Below are 18979 nucleotides of genomic sequence, written 5' to 3' on the forward strand. Positions count from 1 at the left end.
ACTGATCATTGTCAATGCAGCACTGTAAAGTATTCCCGGCTGTTTAGTGTTAACATGGAGGGTGAAATCTCTCACAGTTTTTGACCTACAGAAAGTTCTGCAGATATTTGTTATTTCAGATGTGTTTTAATAGAAACTGAGGAGCAGAGTCTAAACTTGAAATCCCTGCCGTTCCAGAATTATATAACAGACCAGGCATGCAAGTTGACAGATTGATGACATTGTGCTTATAAGCACAGTGACTGGAGTCAGATTGGGTTCAAATTTTGTGTCTCAAATTATTTATCAGTAAAAAGAGGATGTTAATAATACATTTACATCTATCTCATGGTTTTATTGGTAAAATATAATTTTAAAAAGTATTTAGCATGGAGACTGGGAATTAGTAGTAGATGAGTAGAATCTATTGTTTTTACAAAGTGTAAGAAACTTGACTCGTATTTTTATGCATCTCTGGGAAGTATAGAGAGGCACAGTCAAAAGAGCTTGGTCAAATGGAATTTTTTTTTTTGGTAATTCTGTTTTCTTAGTGAAATCATATTAATTCACAACTATAACTTTGAAATGTACCTACTAAAGAAACTAAAGAATAATGTTCAAATATATGAAGATTTTATTTTAAATCTATTCTTGGTCTGTGTGTGTTTTGGAAAACAAAACAAAATCAATTGACTATTCCACCTGTGTTCCCTCTTAGAATCATTGGTAATGAATATGGCTGAGAAACAGACTTATCACATTCAGTTTTTTTTTAATCCTTATTCACAAAAAAATCTCTATAAATGATTACTAGGTGCTAGATATTGCTCTAGGCTCTTTCATGAAAGGAAGAATACAAAGATATGGTACCTATCTCCATGGAAATTTCAGTCAGTAGAAGAGGCTAATAAGTAGGCTGTGTAATATGTAGAGATGGCACAAAGTGCTAGGAATATAAATGGGAAAAGCACCTAACCTAGATTTAGTGGGTCGAAATTTCCCAGAAAAAGTGATAGCTAGGTAAATTGAGACCTAATGAATCGGCAGGAGTTAATCAGCTTAAGAAGGTAGAAGGGCTCAGGAGAACCGGGTACCGGTCAGGCTGAGAAGACAACATGTCATGGAGGTCATGGAGGACAGAGACACATTGAGTAATTGAATTCATTCTGCTATGTGTTGAGAAATGAGAGAGGTAGGCAGGAAGTAAATCACGAAGGATCTAATAGGTCCTCTAATTAAATTTGGACTTTATTCTGAAGATATTGAGTAGGGGCTAATATTGGTAGGGGCTAATTCGTTTCAATTAGTGTTTTCTAAAGACTACTTTTGCTAGAGACTCGATTGAAGGGAGAAAAGTCTGAACCACAGCTATCAAAAGTGTGTAGCTGAGGAACAATGGTGATGGAGATGAAGAGAAATGAAAGCTCTTGAAAAATAATTAGAAGGTGGAGTTTAGTTGGTTATGGGGCCTGAGGGGAAAGGAAGAGTTCAGTTATCTCTTTTTAATATGTTTCTACATATCTTGACAAATCAGATCTCTAAAATTAGTTTTAAATATATACTAGTGATAGATAATGACAGTCTCTAATTCCATTGTAACTGTGCCTTTCACTGTAGCACAGTGCTATTGAGCTCAGTGCTGCTTGAAAATATAATCCTATGAATTTGGAGGGTGGGAAACTGAGCAGAAGGCATATCTTAAGGACACTACTATACTGAAAAATCATGTTACATAGTAAATAGTGTACCTCATCATAGTTTTGTAATCTCTTGTTTGAAAGTCTTTAGTTTGAATGATATTTGAGCTCTTGGGGGAAGAAAGGAGTAGAATCAAAAATGGTACAAAATAAATATTGTGCAACTTGATACTATTAAGAAAAATACAGGATAACATTAATTGTTGTAATAAGCAACCTGGTATTTTTGCAGTATACCATCAGAAATACAAATACATATGATGATAACAGGAAAATAATTGGACAAATATATCTTGCAGTTGTGAGAAAACATACATGTTGAAATGTCAGGACCAATATTTGTCATATCTCAGTCAGTTCTACATTACAGTAATTCTGAATGCTGATCTTTCTAAAACATTTCTAAAATTGGGTTTCAGCCTTCTCTATAAAATCTTTGAAAATAATAGAGTTACTAATGAGGAACAAAATTTAGTGACTGTTATAATCACATTTTTTAGCCATAGATTTCTGGGGGAGCTGAAATTGTAAGAGAGGTAATGGAAGGAGTATAGTGACCAGTGTAGTCACCTGCTTTTATATGTACATAATTTTTAGTTCATCTCCTTTAGTTTAGCTTAGGAAATTCATTTTCAGTTATCACTGGGGCAAAGCAGTATTATTAACTTATTTTGATATTCTTTTTATAATAACATTTAAAGTAACATCTTTAAGTGTTATTATAAATGTTATTTAAGATTTGAATACTCACAGAAAATTGTACTCTAATACCTTTATAAGTAAAAGTTAAACTGAAAATTTGTTTGGTTTATTTTTGTTGAAAGATCATAAAATTGTTCCTATACTCAATGGTCATCTTTTGGGATATAATGAATATCAATTGTAGCTTTAGCTACAGTTTTTAAGACTATGTAAGAAAGTTGGTTTCAAATAATATATGTGTAGCTTTAAACAAGTCCAGTAAGCTCTTTGGAACTATGTCAGTTTTTAGTGTGCTTTAAACAAAAAAACTTTTAGAAAAAAAGCTGAGTACACAAGTAAAACATGTAATGTTTTAGTATCTCTAATACATTTGTTGGATTTGAGATCTGGTTAATTACCAGATTATATTGAGCCTCTACTGTGCACTTGGTAATGATGCTTGTATGAAATTAAATAGATATTAGGAAGATAGTAGTATAAACAATTTGTATAAATTCATTATTTTTATACAGTATAGTTGGGAATGTAGCTCAGTGGTAGAGTGCTTGCCTATAGTGCATGAAGCCTTGGGTTCAATCTTATCACCAGGTGGGGAAGAAGATTCATATTTGGAAATAAATTAATTTGCTTTTAAAAGTTATTGACCACAAAGATATTGTGACAAAAAGGTACTTAACATTGAAAGGAAGGGAAAGTGGTGTGAGATCAGAGAAAGTAGGCAAGTAACATGTCATGAAGGACTTTGCCAATGGAAAGGATATAGAATATAGATTTTTATAGAGGAAAGAATGTAGAATACAGATTTTATAGAGGAAAGAATATAGATTTTTATTCTCAGTGAAATGGGAAGCCAATAGTTGGAGCATTTTAAGCAGGAAATACACTCAGTTGATTTACATCTTAAAAGAGTACTGTGGTTGCTGTGTGGATAATACATTTTACTTGGAGTACAAGTAAAACCAGAAGACCAGTTAATAGGCTTTTACTCTTATTTACAAAGAAAACATGGTGGCTTGATAATAGGGCCTAGTAGTAATAGAACTGGGGAGAACTGATTAGGTATGGGGTATGTTTGGGGAGGATTTAACAGAACCTATTTATGTATTAGATGTGGGGTTTAATTCAAAGAGGAATCACAGTGTTCCTATATTTGGGGCTTGAACAACTATGGAGATGAATAGAGTTGCCATTTCTTTAAATGGGCAATAGGTGATGGAGGCCTGAGCATGATTACAGATTGAAGTGAACCCATCAGAAGGGCAATATGAAAATTTTCAAGGAAAGTAACTCATGAGGTAGTGATGTTCCAAAGAGAAGGGGTATACAAGAGGGAATTGATTGAGACATTAGTGGAGCAGTTAGCTTTCAAGCCCAGGAAGAGGAAGATAGAAGACAGAAATTTTAAGATGTAAGGGAAGTAAGTTGAAAATGCAAGTAGTATGACTTTATCTTCAGTAAAATGCTAGACTTATTACTATATTTGTTATGAACAGCTTCCTACTAATTGTTTTGTACTCTTCCTATTAACTTTCTAATTTAAGTATTTTAACTTTTACTTAGTGTGTGTGTGTGTGTGTGAGATATATATATATATATATTTTTTTTTTTTTTTTCTCTCTCTTTTTTTAACAGGTTGTAAGTTCCACAAATGGAGAGTTAAACACAGATGACCCTACTGCAGGACGTTCAAATGCACCCATCACAGCCCCTACAGAAGTAGAAGTGATGGATGAAACCAAGTACGTATTCATTTTGCTTGTTTTAATAATTTCTTTTCTTATACTATGCATGTTTGAGATTTATAGTCACATAAAATTATTTCAGAGAATTTTTCTTTCAAGGAATAAATGCATGCAAAACAAGTGGTGTGATTAATATTTTTAGTCACTAAATTTAAAATAGTTTTATTCTAGTAAATATTTTAATAATAAAAAATAGTTATTAAGAATTGTGCTCATATTCTTATATATAAGTAATAATAAGTTTTTAGTTTTTAACATTTAGGATTGTTGCATGAAGGTTTATTCCTGTATTATTATTTTTTTTCCGTAAGAATAAGAATCAGTTTTTTCTAGAATGTTGCATGCTTTACTATTGGTTTTAAAAATATAAGTTATAATAATGCTGCTTGGAAAAATTAAGCATGAAAAATAATGTGATCATTTCAGTGTGGGCTGTTTCTGATGATCTCTTTCTCTCTCTCTCTTTCTCTCTCTCTTCTTGTATTTTTTTTTTTTCCGTGTGTGTGTATATAGCTGCCAGAAAGTGTTGAACATGTGGTGAGTTTTCAAGTATAGGCAGGCAGAAAATAACTCCATTGACTATAATTTCAAAGATTTAGCACTGCTTTTTTTTTTTTTTCCCTAAACAAACCTCTTAACTTAGAAGCTACAATTGGTAAAAGTTATTTGAAAATATTTGCTGTCATTACCATCAGCTCTTTAGAAGCAAGAAATAATTGTTTGAGGAGCTCTTTTGCCTGCTACAACTGTTTTCCTCAAATGACATTAATTTTGGGGCACTTTTTAATTGCATAGATGGAATGTAAACACTGCTTTTGCTTATGCATTCGTTTTCTAACAACGGGTTTTTGTTACTTTACAACAGATATGTTTTTGAGTTTTCTTTTTTCCTGTTTGTCATTATTAAATACACATAGCAGATTTCTCCTTCCCCCATAGTATCACTAAAATAGTATTTCACTTACTAACCAATTATCATTGTCATTGAATACCATGTTCTTGTTAAACTGTCATGAGAGAAAAATTTAGAAATCCTCTAATTAGTCCTGATAATCAACAACATTATGAAAAGTAATATCTTTATTAGTAGAAATAATATTGAATTTAAATTACATTCTGGCTTTTAGTTGTAATACTGTGCTTAAAATGCGTTTCTCAGTTTCAGGATAAATTTTGAGTCAGCATGGAGTGAATAAAGGAAGTTGCTTAGAGTAGTGAATTTTGAAGCATTTTACTTATTCACTCTTTTTAGTTATGTGCAAACATTACATACAATTTCTTAAAAAATTTGTTGGCTGTAAAATGAGACTACTTTTGTGGATGTTTCTTTTTAAAGAGCACTTTAATTTCCATTTTAATCAGTTTTGACTCTAGAATTTATGGACACTGACTAAATATAAGAGTATTCAAGATATAATTAGTTAGAGATTTACTTATGTGTTTTTAAATAAAAAATAAGAATAGCAGCTTATGTATGTGAATTTTAGATACCACCCTAAAAATACTTAGGAAAGTATAGTGGCACTGTGGCAAGTTAGCATGTATTTATTCTTTGCAGTTAAATATGGATTGTAGAATCCTACTTTTACCACTTATTTGTTACATTCTTTAAGCTTGTTTCTTTTTCTGTAAAATGATGCTAATAATATCTACCTTATAGGTTATTGAGAAAATTAAATGTGATAAAGTGCTGATGTTTTGTTTGGCACATGGCAGGTACTCAGTAGCTGTTATCATCCCTTACTGTTTCTTCATTATCAACTTCCAGTAGTCTTTCTCATCTACATTCTTTCTAGTCTTGTGCCTGTTCCATCAATGTCCCATAATATTACTTCTATACACACCCTCTTCTCTGAAACTGGCAATTTCTGTTCACATCATTCTAGAGACTTGCTTTCAATTAAATCTATTGCATTTATCTGTTGGTTTATTCAACAGTTATACTATTAGATTTCAGGAATATCTGATACTGGGCATGCTTTTAAGTAGGTTACAACTAACAGGAAAGATTGTAGTTATTTTAGGATGTATCAGTATGTTATACATATTATGAAAAAAGTATTAAAATCTTAGAATTTGTAAAGAAAAGACCACTTCCTGACTTGGATAATGAGAAAATGCTTTATGAAGGTGGCTTTGAAGAATGGTGTAGTAATTTATTTAGTTGGTATGGGTGTTGTTGTGTGTGTTTATAGGTTCAGGTCTCATTTCTGTAGGCATTGGAGAATGAGATTGAAGAAAGTGATGGGAAAGCTATTCCTGAAGGAACTATTCTCAATTGCTTGGAGCATCGGGTCCAGATTTCTTGCCATGACACCAAAGCCCTTTTACATTTTCATAATCTGGCTCCTGACTTTTTTTCCCCAACCCCATTTTTCATTCTAAAGTCTATATTCCATCGATTTGTTAAGTCTGCCTTTGTTATATTATTCTCTTTATGTACCTCTCACTTCCATGAATTTCATGAAATCAAGGCTTTTTTATCTTCACATCCCTAGTAGTCAAAATAGTACATCTCAATATATTATTAGTACATGATTGACTAAGAAATGTGGTATACCAGTGTAATGGAATGCCATCCAACAACATAAAGAAGTGAAATTGAAAACATTTTAAGTGAAAGAAGCTGGACAAGAGGACACATGTTATGTGATTCTGTTTAAATATACTGTCAGTTTAGGCAAGTATGCAGACAGGCACAGGAAGTAGATTACTGGTTGCCTAAGGCAGAGAATAGGTGGATGGGAGTGACTGCTAATTGATAATGGAATTTCTTTATAGAGGGACAAAAATGTTATGAAATTAGTGGTGATGACTGTGCAATGCTGGATGTACTATACAGTATTGCATTGTACATGTTAAAGGGTGAATTTTATGTTATGCAAATTATTCTTTTATAAAACTGTGTTAAGGGGGAGAAAAGATAGCAACCCGTGATTTCAGTGAAAGTTTACTCTAGAAGGGTTCCAGGAATCCTTAGAACTTTTCTGCCTCTTTACTAAAAACTCTTCAAATGTAAGGTTTTGTCTTTCCTTTAATTAGGTTAGTTCTTAAGATCTCTATAAGTTCCTTAATAAGTTCCTTTTATTCTCTTTTTCTATGATTAAGAAATCTAAGTATACTTTCCTTTCGTAGATTAAATCATATGGCTGTCTTCCTTCTGTTACCATTTTGCAGAGAACCTGCTGGGAATCTGCCTAGAATTCTGTTTCAGAATTTCTTTCCTTTTTCTGATTGGCAAAGATCCTCTTACCTAGTTCCATTATTTAAAATGTATTCTCTGTTGGACATTTTAGCATTCTCAGGTTTCTTAAAATAGTACCTCACTGGGACACATAATTTCCAAATTACAGAAAATATTCTGTCCCCTCATGTATAAGTTGGCTTCTTCATTAGTAAAGAGATTTTGCTTTATCTTTTTTAGGTGAGAATTTTGTTTCAAGGTCATACAAATGATAGCAAGCTCATCATTCCTTCCAGAAATTTAGAACAAGATTTCCTTTAGTTTAATTATTATTTTTTAGGTAGTAGGATACTATCTGTGTTTGTTTCTTCCACTTCTTTTCCCCCTACTAATATTCACTGAACAGATTATTGTTTGTTAGTAGATTATGAAGATATGTCAAGGCTTCCATAGCACCAGAGAGACAGGAAGTACATCAGTGACTTTCCTATAGTGTTTTCAACCCTAGTTTTGCATTATAATAATCTGGGGAGTTTGAAAATATACTTAGGTTATACATTCAGAGTTTCTGATTTAAGTAGTTTATCTGTGGTGAAATCTAATTATCAGTATTTTTAAAAAGTTTCCAGAGAGATTCTAAGGAACAACTGGCTTGAGAACCATTCATATAATGCAAGGCATTATGAGATTCACACTACAGTAGAGGGACAAAATGTTATTGGAATTTAGGGAACAGAGCATGTACTTCTAGCTGGGAAGATCAGAGAAATCTCCATGGTTAAGAGTACTTTTGCAATAGTTCTGAAAGATGAGCATAATTTTTTAAATTGGGTAGCTCAAAATAGATAAGCATATTTGACAAGGAGAATTAGTGGAAGGAGTCAGAGAGAAGAGGTTGAGCAGTGATGTGGGGCAAGGAAAAAATGGAGCAAGTTTGAGGAGTAACCCCTGTGAGTATAGAGACTATGAATACATTAATGGAAACTGCAACTGGCTATGTGTCCAGTCCCAAAGGACTATGATAGCCAGGGAAGGAAATATGAACATTATATTTCTTACTACAAGAAAGCAAGCTGTGATTTAAATCTAGAAACAATACGATCCAGTTGGACTTTAGGAAAATTAATCTGGCAGCAGTTAAGAGGCTCTGTCACTTCCTGGGGTTCATCAGATTGCAAAGAGTGGCTCAAAACTACAAATGAAGTTTTCCTGTGAAACTAGATAGATAATTTATATTTTGGGTTAGTAGTCTCTAATAATTAAACTGTTGTTTAAAAATTATATTAGGATGCCAGGTGTGGTGACATATGCCTGTAATCCCAGTGACTAGGGAGGTGAGGCAGGAGTATCACAAGTTTGAGGTCAGCCTCAGCTACTCAGTGAGACCTTATCTCAAAATATGAAAAGGGCTGGGGATGTAGTTCAGTGGTAAAGCACTTGTGGATTCAATTCTGAGTACAAAAAAAAAAAACAAAACGGTATTAAGATGACGGTTTGGGTCCATTTAGTTTCTAAGAGTTCAGGACTTTGATAGTCTTTAAAATTATAAAGATTAACAAAACATGTTTCCTCAAGGACCATCTTAATAAGAAAGAGAAAGGCATTAAAATTATGATACAAATTAATAAATAGTGTGTAACTTGTTTTAGGGAGAGGATAAATGGATTTTAGGTGCAAGGAAGAGCATTTGTAAAGATAAGGGAATATAAAAGACCATATGGTATGTTCTAGTGCCTTGTTCTGTTCCTCCCTTCCTGCTTAATGCAACATGTGACTGAGAGGAGCATAGACATAAACTGGGAGCCAAATTTGAAGAGTATTGTGGACTTAATTCCTTAGCCAATGTAGAACCATGAGATTTAAGAGGAAAAGGGCATGGTTGTATTTATGATTGAGACACTGAATGGCAGATTGGCGAGTAGACTGCAAATTCCATTAAAAGACTAATCGATCACAAAAGCAGGATGAAAATTTCTGAACTAACCTAGCATGAGAAGATACAAAATACAAACAGGAAAGTTTTTGCAAGTCTTCCAGACTGAGAGACTTGCCCATGGATAGAGAGGAAAAATTGGAGATGAGGATAGGCCTATATGTTCCTACCTGGAGTAGTGATGTGGATGGTTTTCCTGACTAATCAGAATTCTTCTTGTTTAATTGAGCAGTTCCTCATTTTTAAAAATCAAGAGATTCAAAGTTAGAAATATTACATTTTAAGTATTAAGGGAAAAAATCCTTTGTTCAACAATTAAAGATTAGATGTCATAAAATATTTTCTGTATACTAATCAACGCAGGTCAGGAGAAACTAGATTCTGAAGTCTTAAGTGGGTAGGTTCTGGGAAGCACAAATAATCTTGGCTGAAGGATGAGCCAGTGAGTTGTTGTGGTAAGTAAGAGCTTCTGATCCAGACAGGAAATCATTTCAGTTTTGGGATGGGTTTGAGAGAAATAAGTGTATTACAGAGATCCAGGCAAACAAAGCAAATTTTAGATGAGGAGAAAGGCAATGAATAGAGGGGAAATGTTGGTGCTTATCAATAGCAAAACCTTGGTCCTTGCCATCTATGTTTTCTTCATGGTTCAGGAATTTGATCCATTATGATTCTTGTTCCCTAATAGCATTTAAAGAAACAACCTTAGAATTCATCAGAAGAACTTAATATTTAATCCCAAAGGGTTTGGGAATAGCTTTAAAGCTTTAGGCCAGCTACTGAATGATGTCAGATAATGATTCTTCCTTGGGAGAACCTGTTGGCTCAGTAGAACAACATAAGGAATAATAAAGAAGGAGCCAGGGGGAGGGAAGAAGACAGCATTGATAAGAACATGATTTTAATGTTCGATAAGCTTAATCAGTTTCCTCAGGTTAGTTGCCAATAGCCTATACCCAAAGAAACCCCAAGTGAGTATGAATTAATGAGTAAGAAAATACAAACAGCAAAGAGAGAAAATATATTTTAAAATTTACATGTATGGATAATTTTCTAATATCAGATAGTTGAATTTATTTATAAAATAATTTGCTCATATTATCTGTGAGAACTGTTATGTGATAATTCCTAGAATCCTTGCTGTTATTATAGTAGTTATCCATAACTGGTGTTCACACCCTGCTTTCAACCATACCAAGGGCTAAAATTACTTATATATATATTTGCCTACGCTCATATAATTTGAAGGCATGGAACCATGTAGTATCTGCAGTGTTCAGCCTATAGTATCAGACTGAAGCTCTTTTGGAAATGGACAAATAGAAGAAGTGACCTTGCTGTTACATTTAGGGAGCAGTGCTTCTTAACCTTGGGATTGAGACTCCTTTAAGAATCTGCTGCAAACCATTTTTCTCCAAAACAGAATATTTTAGGCACTACAATACCATTTTATGAGGTTTTACTAGAGTTTGTGTTCCATGGCTATGAACTGTAGAGTTAGAATATGCTTGAGCATTTTGACTAACTTCTAGAAATTAGTTGCATTTAGGAGAGAAAGCATTCTTTTATTTAACAAATGTTAAATGAGTGTCAGCTTTATGCTAATTTGTTGGAATATATCTGTGAGCAAGTCCTTAGAAAGATTAAATTCTAATGTGAAGAATATTATGAATAAATCAAAGAATTTTAAAGTGGTAGTAATTAGAGGAAAATAATACTGATGTAATACAGTGATTGTATGAGAGTAGGTTTCTGATTATTAAACACTAAAACTATAAATCAGCTGTTTTGGAAATGATTTTTAAGACATTAGCCACAGATTAAGACACATTTTCTTCTTGTGTAATTATGTATTTTGAAATCTGTATGCATGAATGTTGGATACATTCATATCACATAAAGCAATGCTGCCCTCTGGTGGTAGTCATCTTAATAGCTGAGCAGTCCTTCGCAAATCTATTTTAAGAGGATTTTAGTGGGATATCTTTCTGAAAAATCTAAGTCTTTGTTTAGATTGTTTTTGAACTTAAAGCCTCAACTAGAATTCATCCATGACTCATATTTAGTCTCAAATAAATGCTTGGCATGGTTTTCTGTACTTGATAATACAAGTACAAGTATTTATACTATTTGAAAAAAGTTTATTTAAGAAATGGGAAGAACCTGGGTCAAAAACAATACTGGAAAAATAAACTAGGTAATGTGAATCACAAATACAAGTGTGGAAATTCTGGGACTTGAGCTTGTTCCTTAAAACTTGTATTACATTAAATTTCCTGTTCTAAAAGGCTTCCATATGTTATAAAGTACCTTTTTAGTACAAAGTTTTTTAAAGAATGTTCTTTGGGATTTGAAATGACAAATAATAGTATTTAGGAACAATGAACATTATTAAAATAACTTGGTATTAAATAATGATTTTCCAATGAAATATGACCAGATTCTTAAATGTAATACTTTCAGTGTTTGGCCTTTCTTCTAAATACCTTCCCCCAGCATGTTTTGCTTCCTACCATATGGACATTTTCTGAGTATTTTATTGAAGGATTTATTTCAGAGTAATAATTTTTATTTCATAAATTAAATTGGCTTTAATGTTTTGTTTTGCTTTTATATTTTAGAAAATTTATGTAACAGATTTGAGGAAATACTAGATAGCAGAATTTAAAAAGAAATTTGGCTTATTTTTCTAAATCCAGGAAAAATCTTTCTTTTTTTTTTCTTCCAGTGGTAGCTTTTCTCTAGACCCAGAACTGGGTAACTCATTGCAGGTTTTTGTGAAAAATTTAGCTAAGTGAGGTAAAAAGAATCTTTATGAATTTATAAAGATTCATAATTACATATGTTTCTCATTGAATCTTTATAAATTGATAATACAATTTTGAATTATTTGTGTTCTATGATCTAGCCCTTATGTACTGTTTGGTACATTGTGTAACTTGGTTTCCAATATTCCATAGAAGTTCACAATCATGGCATAAATGACTTGAAATTATTTTAAACTAATGTTTATAGAGAGATTGTGTAGTTTAATTGAATAGTGTTGATTTCTGTTAGCATTTATTTCACTGTAAGATAAAATGTCTTAACAATTATTTTATTTCCATAATCTTTTGCTGGATAGGACACTTGAAGCTACCTGCATATATCTATTATGCTTGGTTTGCAGATATGAATTAATATTCTCTTAGAATGTGAGTTGATATAAATTACAAAACTGTTTTCATAAGATCATATTTTCTTTGAATCACAATTTTGAATTGACAGATTTTGGTGATGGAATCACCATGAACTTATATATGCTTTGCTTTTTTCAAAACTATAATACATACACCACACTTAACTGGAAAATCCAAGGATAACTAGCCATACATGCCCTATACCTTTAGTAAATTCAAACCCAGGAATTAGAGGTGACTTTCAAAGGTTAAAAAAAAAAAAAAAGAAAAATTGAAAGAACAGTGCTTCACTGTATATGGTAGGATCTTCTGGTAGATTGACTTTCTTTCAAGTATCAAAGGAGGAAAGAGCCATATCCTCATACCTGTATTTGAAAAACTTCCAGGCTTTTAGTTTGCACACATGTGCATATGCATGTATATGTATATGTATGGTTTTCATTTTTATTTTTTGGATGAATCCTGATCAGCGATTCTTATTTAACTTTCATTTTATACCATCCTCAGCATTTTTCTACAGCAGCCATAGTGTATTGCATCTTCTCATGACTAAGTTTAAATAGTTACCTTAAGGATTATATCTAGACTTTTCCCCTAGGGAATAAAAATCAAGACTATATTATTTTAAGTATCTATATTTTAAATTACAAAGCTGAATCACCTTTCTTTTTTTCCAGTTTGTAAATATGATGGGAAATATTGATACATAGATGTTGGCTTTTTCTTTTGATCTTTGGAATCTGAACTGATTCTTAGTGAAAATGTGAAATCCCCAGTATTAGGATCATTTTGACTTTCTAGAAATGGTGTCAACAATCAGATATAAATATCAAAGAGAAAGGGACAGACCTCTTAGGATGAACTTCATCATGAAAACGTGCCACTGTCAGAGATTATTGAGCATTCTAAATAACTTGTCTGGGTCAGCTGGGATTCAGAATACCATAGCTTCTCAATTCTTGATGCAAAGCCATTTGAATTAAGTGGTTCCCTTTTATGTTACACAGCATGTCTTGCTATAACTAAAAGGCATGTTGATGAGACACAAGAGTAATAACTCTGCCATAGTTTCACTAATATATGTGCTTCACTGGTGTGTTCACTTTCTTTTACTGGCCTGTTGCTTTTCATTACCACTTAAGATAATGTTGTATATTCAACCTTTGATAATTTTAGTACTTTCATAATAAAAGAATATTTCCTTTATCTTCAGGTGCTGCTGTTTTTTCAAACGAAGGAAAAGGAAAACTATACAACGCCACAAATGACTCTGGACACAGACTGATCATGGGGAGTTACTTACGTGTTCATCTGCTATCTTGTGATTAAAATCATCTCTGTAGTGACCACATATATTTTCAAGGACTCACTCTTAGAAACAAATATGTCATACTTTCATACTTCGTTTTGTGGTTGTCTTACATTCATATTTTTTTCTAATTTAACTTTTATGGAAGCTTTAAAGTTTTGTCAAAACATGAGTGCTTTGCCCATCAATGAATAGAATGGACCAATGAGGTGGTTTTGATGAATACAGTTCTATAGGACATTTTTCAGAAGCTCTTCTCCTGTTGTAGAAAACAGAGCAGTATCTTAAGTGTCAGCCAGTTATATATACCTAATTTGATTTTTTTTATATCTTCTGTAAGGATAATCACCAGGAATTTTCTTCCCAGTGGATAATGCAACAGAGAAAACAGTTGCCCAAATGTTTTTTAAAAAGTTATTCCTTGAGAAGTTCATATTTTGTGACATCTGCATTGATTTCAGTATTACTGATGGTACTGTTATTCATGGATCATATTAACATTCTCTCTGTGAAATCATGGTACAGTCACTGCCCAGAGGTACTGAGGAAAAAGCTCTATGAGTTCAGCAGATGGTTTGGTAAAATGAATCACAATAAGTGCGGGAAATATGAGCTCTGCTTTTGTTGCACCGCTATGTGAAGTACAGTGTTGTAGGAGTGGCAAAAGCGCTTATTTTTTAAAAATGCAAAATATTTGTATAATGTAACTTTATGCTTCCAGATAATAATGTATGTTAGATAGCAAGAAATGAATGCTTTGAGAAGTGACATGTTGGAATTTTCTTTTTTTTTTTTTTCTTAAATACACTAAGGAAAAGAAATAAATGTGAATCTCTTTGCAATGTATAAGGTTGAACCTAAGGAGATCCCACTGAAACCTACTGCTGAATGACTGACTGCATTCTCCCTTAAGCAGAAAACTTTGGATGTGCCATGCAATGGTGTCTTGTTTATTATTTTTGCTCTTTGATAAAAAAAAAGACCCCCCCCCAGCAATAAAAACTGGGTCACTCTTTTTCCCTCTGTGCACATTAGTCTCTTGTATTTAACTTTGCTAGTTCTTGGAATTTTCCTACCCTTTAGTATAATTTTGATGATTGAAAAATATTTTGAAAGGATGGGTCAGGTGCTTTGCCTCCATAGTCTTTTGAAGTGCCTGCATATGAACAAAGTAACAATTCTGTAAAAAAGGAAGCCCATTCCACTTTTCAAGTATGCTTTGTTTTAAGCCTTAAGGACACAGCTGTACTTTTGTCATGGTGTAGTAGCCCGAGTTTTCAAGAAGGTTTAAAACAAAGACTGGCTAGAAATTGATCAAATCTCATATTCACCTCTCATTTATAAAATTGTTACTCTTTCCATGCAGTCTCTTCTTTGTCTTTAAGTGTGTGCCTCCAGGCATGCTTATTTATTTTTATTATCTCAAGGTAACATTTAAGATGTGTATTAAAGTAAATAAATCCACATTTTTTTTTTACTTCATTATTACATTTACAGAGATTTAATTGTACTTTATAATTTATTTTTCTTATTAGCCAAAATTTCAGTGCAGTGTTTGGTGATTAGGCACCCATATGAACACCACAAATCAGGACATTATTTATCACTATTGCTCTGAAATCTCTGAATGATCTTTTCTTGATTTTAAAGACCTACTTTCAGACTAGAAAACATTTGCTGTATAATTTGGTCAACAGTTTCCATTTCTGTTTCTTTGTTTACTGTCATGATGTCTTAAACTACAGGAGTCACTGAGTTTTTATTTTTGTTTGCTTTAAGTAAGGTAGATGGATGTTTTGGCCATTATAATGTGAAACCACTTCTTTCTTTACAGTATTTGACCAAATTTGTGTGTCTGTGATATTTGTAAATACATGCAATACCTGTATTTCTTATCATAAGCCTATTTAGTTTTATTCTCAGTAGGGTTTTTTGGACTGTACAGTGTTTATATGATCTGAACTCCTTATACATAAGAAGGTGTGTATAATAATCCAATTATGGACTTAAATATTTTAAAAGTATAAATACCCTTATTTGCTGCAAAGACCAGTGTGTTAGACATTTGCTTTTTAGCAATATTTTTAAGTGCTCCATTTTAATGCCAAGGAATAAGTCTTTTGGCAACACAAACTGGTCAATAATAGGTAATGCAGGTATGTTCAGGTGAAGCCAACGATGTTTTGCATTTTTATGCTTCTTTTCTGTCAACACTAATGAAGTCAACATTGCCTGAATGTCTGAATAATGAAACACATCCCTGTTTAAAAGTATGTAACTGAAAAAAAATAAAAAAATAAAGGTAGTTTTTTTAAACTTGCTCTTTCCCCTTTCCTCTAATCACAGGTAAAATAATCCCATTCATTAATTTAAGAGAGAACTTTAAAAAATTCAATTGATTGAGCCTATTACATATATGAAGCAAAATTACTTAAAGGAATATGGTTTTGTTATTTTTTTTTTAAATTTTGTTATTTTGATTTTGTTTTTGCTTCCCTTTGTTGGAATGCGATTGTAAGAAGCATATACCAGGAAGGATCTAAGCTTTGTTTTTAATTTTTTTAAAAAATTCTCTGAACTACTTAATAGAGCGCTTAGTTACAGCTGTCTTCTAAAAAACAAAAGGAAATAAACAGAATAATTTTATTTGTTTTAGAAAATAAAATCATACTGTTATGTTCACAGAAATTCAGTATAACTAATCCAGTTTTAAGTGAATGACTTTAAAAATCCTTACAGATGATGGCAAGCACATATTCCTGTCAATAACTCAATTTATCATGATGCTAGGTGCTTTAAAGATTTTTGACCAAAAAGGTATTGATGGTGCTGTATTTAATAAAGATTGCTACAGATAAGATGTGACAAAGCAGCACACACTCAGCCCGTGAATAGTGTGTCTGGTAAGCATCAGAGACATTAGGAAACAGAAAAATCTGAAGATGATGTATAACCTTTACAAGGCCCTATTTAGAAAAATCTGACACAAGATTGGGGTTCCAGTCTCAATGATTATGTACTTGTCTTGGTAAGAACATTTTGAACGGCAAGTGATAGAAGCTTATGCTTGCTTAAGCAATTGGACTGTACATTATTTCATTTAATGGCAAAACCCAGTGGTAAAACTATCTTCAGATGGTTACTCCTGATGTTAAGATGAGAATCTTTTTCTCCATATCTCTTTGTGTAGCTTTCCATCTTGCAGTTTTCACTTCCCATTTATGATGATAAAGTGGCTACCCAGTAGCTTGAGACCTTTACTGTACCATATTAGAAAATAATAAACTAGTAACTAGTAAAAACAGTAGACCATTTTTCTCAAGAGTTTCAATAGAATTCTGACACTCACACCCCTTGCCCACATTGGTTTACTACTTTACCATTGAGCCCCTTACTATGGATAAGAATCTGTTCTACCAATGTGTGAGACTGAGTCATGAATCCACCTTTAGAAGATGTTTAGTCTGAGAAATGAGGTAAAAAAAAAAGGAGCTACCCAAAAGGAAATCAGGATATTATAATCAAAAGGAGAGTGATTAGTTATTGAGCAGGCAAAAATAAATAGATAACCCCATCATACTAAAGGAAATAAAATACAGCATATAGGCAAATGTAGTTGTTTTAAATTAGAAAACATTTTCTTCTCAGAATTGTATAAACATGGATATATTATTAGAAGTCACTTATATAGTGAATGGGTACATCGGAAAAATGTTTGGGACTTAGGTGTAAAGGAAAGTTACAAGTACCTTATTTGGTATGTTTTGGTTTTTGTTTAGCTTTTCAGGGTTTTTGGTGATAGAATTAGGTTAGAAGAGTTAAAAAGCACTTTAAAAAATTATTAAAAATAAGTGTTATTATAAAAATTTGCCATTCTTTAGGATAACTAGTTTCTTTTCTCTGCCCACATTTGGACCCATGTAAGTTATTAGAAAATTTGCATCTTAAGAGCACATGGCTCATAACCAAAGAAAGGACTATATATAGAAGTATTTCAGGTAATATTTCTAAGATATGAAATTGGTTTTGTTAGAATAATTGTTTATAGGGATGTTTACTATACTGTAATTTAAATAAACATTCCTGCACTTCTCTGGACTAGAGGTTGGCAAACTACTTTTTAGGAAAGCTTATGCTCTATGAACCAAGAGATAAAATTGAGGCTTTTATATACTTAAGCAATGAGAGAGAAAACAAATTTCCACAAATATTTTACTGATGAAATTAAAAAATATATATTAATACTTGAATACTTTTTTTGTATTTCAGGTTTATTAATGATAATTAAATTATTTTGAGGTGATAGTATGCCACTTAGTTGGGGTTTGAAATTGATGACAAATATTCATCTTTTAATGCTGATCTGTAATGTCATTTTTCATATTTCATCTTTGAAATTCTTTTTGCCACACAGACAGGTATTATCAAAACTGTCATCAATCTTTGCATGTGTGACTTTGAGCATAGTAATCATTTGAAATGAATTTATAGAATTCTGCTGCATTCTCTTGATATTTGCCATTTAGCATATCCTTGTATTGTAGATTAATCACTTTCGATTGAAAGTTTGGTAGATTCTCCTTGATTGTATTGTTAAATGGGTTTTGCGTTATGGAAATTTCCTGTGCAATTGCATTGAGTTCCAAAAATGTAGCTAGAAATGAGGTTGATATTGGAAAAGACATCCACAACAAATTTGTGTGGGAATGTAGATCAATGTTCTTTTAACTTGATAGTATGGGAATTGTGTTAACCAGCTTGACATTACTCGTGATTTAAATAACAAAAGTTATCAAAAACTTTTGCAGTGTAAGTCACATTAAAGTGCCATTTTTTTTGTTGTAACATTAGGTTAGATTTATTAACTCTATCAAGCCTGCAGCAAAAGTTTTAATTTCCAAAATTATTCAATGTTCGGTAATAGTAATTGAGGGTGACTAGTCTCAAACAAAAATTTTAGTCCTGTTTGGAGGTCAAAAAAATTACAATAAAACTTACCACTGCCATTGAAAGTGGTAAATTTGGACAAATCATTATATTCAACTTCTATTTCTGACAAAATTTAATAAATCTAGTGATAGTTAATTAAGACTTTACTAGTTCAAGAACATTATAGATTCAAATATTTTCCATATAATATTTGGTGATGCATAATACTATGAAAATCTACCAACTTTAGACATCCTACATTTTCATAGGCTTTGTAAATTTGTCTAACCTAGCTTTTCATACTCTACACATTTTTTTTTTACCA

At 32.2% G+C, this 18979-nt stretch overlaps 1 protein-coding gene across 9 annotated transcripts in view; it reads left to right on the forward strand.

The window, feature by feature from the left end:
• Nucleotides 1-18651, forward strand: part of Csnk1g3 (casein kinase 1 gamma 3) — a 115243-nt gene extending 96592 nt beyond the window's left edge. For 5 of the 9 annotated variants that reach the window (XM_076856682.1, XM_076856686.1, XM_076856683.1 and 2 more), the window contains 3 exons: nt 4011-4117; nt 4634-4657; nt 13630-18651. In XM_076856682.1, the coding sequence (XP_076712797.1) occupies nt 4011-4117; nt 4634-4657; nt 13630-13684 (186 nt within the window). In that variant the 3' untranslated portion in view covers nt 13685-18651. The remainder of the gene's footprint in view (nt 1-4010; nt 4118-4633; nt 4658-13629) is intronic. The other 4 variants (XM_076856684.1, XM_076856689.1, XM_076856685.1 and 1 more) reach the window with 1 other exon arrangement.
• Nucleotides 18652-18979: the final 328 nt, after the last annotated feature.

This window comes from Callospermophilus lateralis, chromosome 5, assembly GCF_048772815.1.
Source record: "Callospermophilus lateralis isolate mCalLat2 chromosome 5, mCalLat2.hap1, whole genome shotgun sequence".
Lineage (NCBI taxonomy): Eukaryota > Metazoa > Chordata > Mammalia > Rodentia > Sciuridae > Callospermophilus > Callospermophilus lateralis.